Source organism: Gavialis gangeticus, unplaced genomic scaffold (genome assembly GCF_001723915.1).
Source record: "Gavialis gangeticus isolate Ggan-Ray unplaced genomic scaffold, GavGan_comp1, whole genome shotgun sequence".
Classification (NCBI taxonomy): domain Eukaryota; kingdom Metazoa; phylum Chordata; order Crocodylia; family Gavialidae; genus Gavialis; species Gavialis gangeticus.
In genome coordinates this window covers 4,858,207-4,864,681 of record NW_017728983.1, presented here as the reverse complement: position 1 = coordinate 4,864,681, position 6,475 = coordinate 4,858,207, and the positions used below count along the sequence as shown (strand labels likewise).

General features: G+C 39.6%; 1 protein-coding gene across 1 annotated transcript in view; it reads left to right on the top strand.

Annotated features, from left to right (window-relative positions):
• The window catches only part of FBXO45 (F-box protein 45), a gene marked incomplete at its 5' end in the record, with an annotated part of 9,212 nt that extends 3,654 nt beyond the window's left edge, over window positions 1-5,558 (top strand). The window contains one exon of the mRNA XM_019512532.1: window positions 3,457-5,558. Coding sequence (XP_019368077.1) covers window positions 3,457-3,642 — 186 coding nt within the window. The remainder of the gene's footprint in view (window positions 1-3,456) is intronic.
• Between the last annotated feature and the right edge of the window lie 917 nt (window positions 5,559-6,475).

The following is a 6,475-nucleotide window of genomic DNA, read 5'->3' as shown; positions in this document are numbered from 1 at the left end:
AAACCCCCCCCCCCCCCCCAGAATCCCGTGTAATGCTAAATGGTGTTTACTCAGTAATTAGTACTCTTTAGAGGTGATATCTTTCAGATAAAACAAAACTGAGGTTTAGATAACTTGTGGTAATTAGCATATGTGATACTTTTTCCATATTTAGCTTTGATCTGACCCAACTTTATTTTTAGGATAATTATATTCTACCTACTAGATTGCCTCATGCTGCATATCAATTATGTGCAGTATACTCCTTGTCTCATTCTGTCAGGTAATGTTTTTGTGCGATTTTATTTTATTTTTTTAGTCTAAAGGTGGTAGCGTATCAGTGGTGGGTGAAGATTTTTAATAATTTTCTGTATAATGTCCCCAAACCCCACTTAAAGTAAAAATTGGCTTTTTTGATTAGTATAGTGAAGATGATCTTGAATAGGGGCACTGAAGTCTAAATTACATTTCTCTGAGATTTGTGCCTCCTGTTTTTAACAGTAGAAACGTAAAACTCCTGTGATTGGAAAAGATTAAAGATTTTTCATTTCAGTTAATGCATTTGACATGGCTGTGTATAGTCTCTTTCCCCATTTATCACTTGTGTTCAGATTCTTTGTTTGGACCTTTACAGGGAAAGCAATATTTTATAAAACTGCAGAAGTTTTCTTGGACTCAAGGCTGTAGAGTATGTAACAATTGGTTTATTTTTACTTTGATTGAATTTCAAGTTGCTGTTCTTAGAAAAATATTTCTGTAAAATAAGGCACATAACATGATTTTTCTTTTTCTAAAAAAAGTGAAAAAGGTGTATATTCTTTAGTGTTGTTTTAGATAGAAGAAGAGCTTAAAGGAGATTACACAGAGGATAGTTTGACTTTTCCACAACATCCTAGGCAATATTGTTACTGCTTGCTGTTGGGGGCTGTTACCTAATTACATTTCAATATTGCACTGTGGGTAAATAGGTTGGCATGCAGCATCATGTTTATATGATGATCTGTGCTTTTTTTCCAGGTGCATTGAGTATCCCTTGCTTTTGTATAACCTTTTTTTCTTTCAGTTTTTCCCATTTGTTTTTGTCCAAAATATTTGCAATCCTGATGTGTTGGTAAATAAAGGATCAATTGTGATATTTGAAGCACAGGCATATCCAAAAAAAGTTGTTCAATCTATCTTGCATATGCCCCCTACTTTCTCAAGTTGTTCTTTTGGCTTTAAAATTTACAAAGACTTTTAACCACAAGTTCTTAACAGGCATATGCTGTCAAGAGAAATGCAGGTTAGAGGCAATTACTACAGAATAAATAGATGGATGTTAATTCTTAGGGTTACCGACTTTGTATGTAAAGGTAACATTTGGTGTTTCTAGCATTGTGGGGGTTATATGTACTCTGTCTGTTTGAAACAGCTATTGAGTGTAGCTAATCAGAATCTCTTGAGCATCAGTGAAATTGATGGATTTCAAGATATGCATTAATTTTTCTCTGGAAGAATAGAATGGCCAGCAAGCCCCTTCCAGGTCTGTTTGAGTCTAGTCCTCTGTGTCTACAGGGAATCATTTACTGAAAGGAGTCCCAGAATTTCTACCTCAAACCCTCACAGGCATCTATAAAGCAGAGTACCCAGGACACCAAGAACACTCTATCACATACTGTAGACCAGGGGTGGGCAAAATGGAGGATCTGGCCATGGCTGGACTCCCATTTCCTGGCAGCCCCTGCCTGCGTGGCTCCCATTTGGTCTCCATGGAGACCTGGGAATGCAGGGCTGTGACAGTGAGTGGCCTGGGCAGAGCTTCAGTGTGCTTCCTGCACACCCCTGCTTGCAGAACTGGGGCTTTGCCTCAGCCCCAGGTGCACAGCTGGGCAGGGAGCTGCTCCAGGGCCAGGATCCAGTGACAGCAAGGGACCAAGACAGAGGCAGAGCTGTGATCCGCTCCTTGCATGCCCCTGTCCGTGGAACCCATGCTTGGTGCAGGAGTGTGCAGGTAGTGGATCATGGTTCTGCCCTAGCCCTGTCCCTGTACTGTCAGTGCCCCAAGTTCCCGTGATCTCCCCGGCCCCACTCACTCATCTCACTCCCAGCCATGGCTCCATCCCAGCTTCCCGGGTGTGCGTCTTGCTTGGGTCCCACTTCTGGTGGTGGCTGTGGGGCAGACAGGCCAGGGTGCCCAGGCATCAGGGCTGGGTCTGGTAGCAGCTGCCAGAAGGAGCTGGTGCCACAGGGGCTGCTGGGAAATAGAGTCCACTGTGGGCTGGATCTGGCCCATGGGCTGGATTTTGCCCACCCCTGCCATAGAGGCATAGAAAAAAGTAGGGGAGAAGTGTTGGCATTGTCATGCCTTGATGCTGCAATGAGGCTGCAACTGTAGGGAATAATTTAGTGAATGTTCAAAAGATCCCAGTAAAAAGACCATTTCCCATGCTATGGAGGAAAGCAAGGACCCCCACAACTTGTGTCAATCTGACATAATGAAAAAATGACTCCATATTTGGCAATCGGTACGACTCTGAGCAGAAAAGCAAGAACTTCTAACCAGGAACTTCTGATTTTTTTATTTTTTATTTTTTATTTTTTTTTAAGCATTGACAGGAGCATCACTGCTTTCCTGTCAAAAACCCACAGTCTTGGCTTTGGCCAGTGTTCCAATATTTCAGAGGAAGGTGAAACTCACTCCACCTCCTTCCACAAGTTAATAGGATTCAGGAGGGGCGGGTGGGGGTTGGGAATTGCTTTCTTTTCCTTACTGGCAGTCAGTGAAAGCTCTGAAGTATGCGATTACCAGACACTAATTACACTGAAGGAGAGTTACATCTATAGTCCAATGTGGAAAGTGAAACTAAATGATTCCATGTATCTCACACCAATTGTTAAGCCAAAACTCCCTGTTTTACCATCCCATCCCTTTCATATACTTATCCAGTTCACTCTAAAAGTGTTTCACCCCACTACTTTGCTTGGAAGACCATTCCAAAAATACCACTTCTCTGAGAGGAAATTAGATTTCCAACTGTCTTAAATTCTCCATAGCTGTTGTGGTCTTGTGCTGGTGATGTTTTACAGCTGAAAATGGTCTTCTCCTTTCCTAATATTCATTTCCTTGGGAATGCACTTGCAAAGGCTGATCACGTTTCCTCTTGGTATCCCTTTTGTTAGGCTAAACAAGCCAAGCTCCTTTTATCTTCTTCCATAAGAGAAGGCCTCCATTCCCTTAACCATCTTAGAGGCTCTTCTTTTAACACAATTCAATTGATCTTTTTTGAGCATTTGTACCAAAAAGATGCACAGAATTCTAAATAAGGTCTTTCCTTATAAGATCTATTGTTCTGCATGCTATTTTTAGTTTATTTTTCCTTTGTTTCTCTTTGACTGTTATCTGATTTTTTTTTTTTTTCCTTCTCTCTCTCTCTCTCTCTCTCTCTCTCTCTCTCTCTCTCTCTTTCTTTCTCCTTTTCTCTCTCTTTCTCTTTGCAGATAGGTGAGAGGATTCGAGTCATCTTAGACATGGAAGACAAGACATTAGCCTTTGAGCGTGGCTATGAGTTCTTGGGAGTTGCATTCAGAGGATTGCCAAAGGTTTGCCTGTATCCAGCAGTGTCAGCTGTGTATGGCAACACAGAGGTGACTTTGGTCTACTTAGGAAAGCCTCTAGATGGATGACATTGATTGGCTCTTTCGGACATCTGGATGTGGATGATCTGGAGGAGGAATCTGCATGTTGGTTAGAGGGAAACTCAAATTTGAATTAACAAATGGATGCATATCCAAGAAACATCTAGGAAAACAGTGGATTTGCTGCGGAGGATCAGCCATACTGCAGGGATTGTTACATTTCCTCTTTCTACCAAGCCAGAAAAATCCTCAGGGTTGCAGTTGGTTGAGTGGGCAGTTGACACATTCATGTTGCAACAGGTTTCATTGCTGAGATGGTAGTGTGTGATCTCAAATACTTAAGGAAGAATTTGATAGAAGTGGTTGAGGAAATTAACCTGAGATTTGTAAGTAGCGTGTTTTGTGAAAGACTCCCATTTTAAAACTGCTCGTTTGTTCCTTCCTTCCCTCCTTCGGGCCAGTGAGAGTACCAGAGGAGAATAAAACTGGTTGGGTTTTAGTTAAAATTTTTAACTTGCTGAGAAGCATGGTCTGTCTGGACTACTTCTTTAGTATATAATGAGATATAAAATGTGTGCAGCTATTTTTAAGTGTATTTTAAAGGTTGTATATACAGAACATGTAAAAAAAAAAAAAAAAAAAAAAAGTGCTCAAAACAAAACAAAGGATTTGCTTTGTTCTAATTGGGATATCATTAAAGGAAAAACCACTACATGGCATAAGAAGAACCTCTGATGGGTGGAAGACCTACACGCAAAAGTATATACATATATTTTTTTTTTTTGTGTTGTAAAGCATCTAGGAATGCTCTTGTGGAGTAAGGTGCTACGTTAGTTCATTTGTATGTGGCTAAAAGTTTACATGGCTTCAGCAGTCTTTATTCTATTTATAAAAAAAGAAACAGAAAAACTCCCCATGTATTTTGTTTTGCCACAGATACGGATTCCTATGAAAAAGGGACGGCAAACCTGTGTGTGTTGTACAATTTCTCTTGACATATAAAAATGATCTTTAAGAGGTCTTATGCTTCCTACTTGACATAAAATGGGGCTTTCAGAGTAGTCTGAAAAATAATGTTGAACTTCTTGGGGCTAGATTTTTATTTTCTATTTAAGGTGGTTGTTTAAGAGCTTAATTCTTTATTTTACTTTTATTTAATTTGGTTTGAAAAGAAAACAACAACCCTAAATATTGAAGTCTGGGTTCTCTTTATCTGCAGTCAAGACTAAAGTCTCACCTTTCTCTGGCAGTGAAACTAACTGGTCAGCATTACAGTATTCTTTGTGGAAGCTGAGAAGGCTGTGAAGCCAATCAGTTGTGTGCTAAAGAAGTACTTGCAGGTGATATAGCAGCTGCTTTCCCCAGAGGCTGAAAGCTCTGCAAAGATCTAGGAATCAGAACTCGTGGTAGAGGTGATACCTTTTGTTAGACAAACTAGATTTTTGCAAAAAAAGTCTTTGCTTGCAATTGGAGAAAATCCTTTAATCACAATTAAATAATTTTCTTTGCAAAAATCTGGTTGGTGTAATAAAAGGTATCGCCTCTACCACAAGTTCTGATTCCTTTTGCCTTTAGACTGATATGGCTACAGCCTGGATATCTGCAGAGATCTGAAAACTTTCCAGCCTTTGAGTAGAAGGCAGGATTAGCCCCAAACCTTGGTTTCCCCTGTGGCCATCTATAGATCTTAACCTCTAAGTCCTGAGGCTTGCCCTTGTTATTTATGTCTCGTTTCCCTAGGCCTATCTGAATTTGCTCAGGATTACTGAAGGAATACTTTGTAGTGAGGAAGAAGGAAACATTTATACAGTCTCTTCGTTTATCTCTGCTAGAAAATATAAATCATGATCATCTTAGAGACACCTTTGTATGGGCAAGAGAAACATTTTTCTGAAGTTATTGCTAAGATTTTTTTTGTTTGTTTTTAACCTCAGAGGAAGCCAGGGAAGATGGTACCCATGGCTGACTAGGATGTTTGGCGTGCTACTGAAGAAATGTGTTTGGAGTGCTTTTTACATAACAAGTAACAGGGCTCTGCCCTGGATCCAAGTATGTACATTGTTGCCACTTGAAGGGTTTTAAAGTATTTATTTGTTTTGAGTGTTGTTTGTTACTTAAAGGGAATATCTGTTGCAGTCAGTTTTTCTTGTCTGTTTGTTAGAAAGCAAAATCCACATTAAGAAATGTTTGAAACCTGGTACTGTAAACAACTGAATTAAGGCTAGTAACTTGCAGAGAAATCTGTTACATTGACTGTCTACACAGGCCTGTAAAGTATCTCTGTCGCAGAAGCTTATGATGTCAAATTAAACAAAAAAAAAAATACGGCTGTCCCAAAATAAAAGAACAGTTTGTTAGATGACTATTCTGTTAGTGTAACTGTGGAGGATGTGGCTTCTGCACTCATTTTATGGACTCCAAGTAGATATAGGTAATCTAAGAGTTTTCAGGGAATTTTGTTTATGAATTAGGTTTCATTTCCATTTTTCATGTAACATCTTGCCCTATAATTTCTCTATAAATTAGAAATGGTGGAAGCTGAACATTCCTAAGGGGTGGGAGGGTATTCACTAATGTAAACTTATAACTTATTACTTGAGACCAATGCTAGCTGTACAAAATATTAAAATAAACTCTGCTATAACACAGAAGAAATTGTTTGTGTGTGGTGTTGTAACAACATTTGGGGTGTGAGTGGGGAAGACAGAGTAACATTTTGGAGTGTTTGGGACAACAAGAGTCAAAGATGAGAATCATGGCAACTAATTTCTGTTTGATTGTTGGTGTAGGCACTCAAATGGCGAGAGAGTGATAATCTGACTGGTGTTTATGAGGGCTTGAAGTCAATGATGTGTACACATGCTTCTAAACCTGCGCTCAC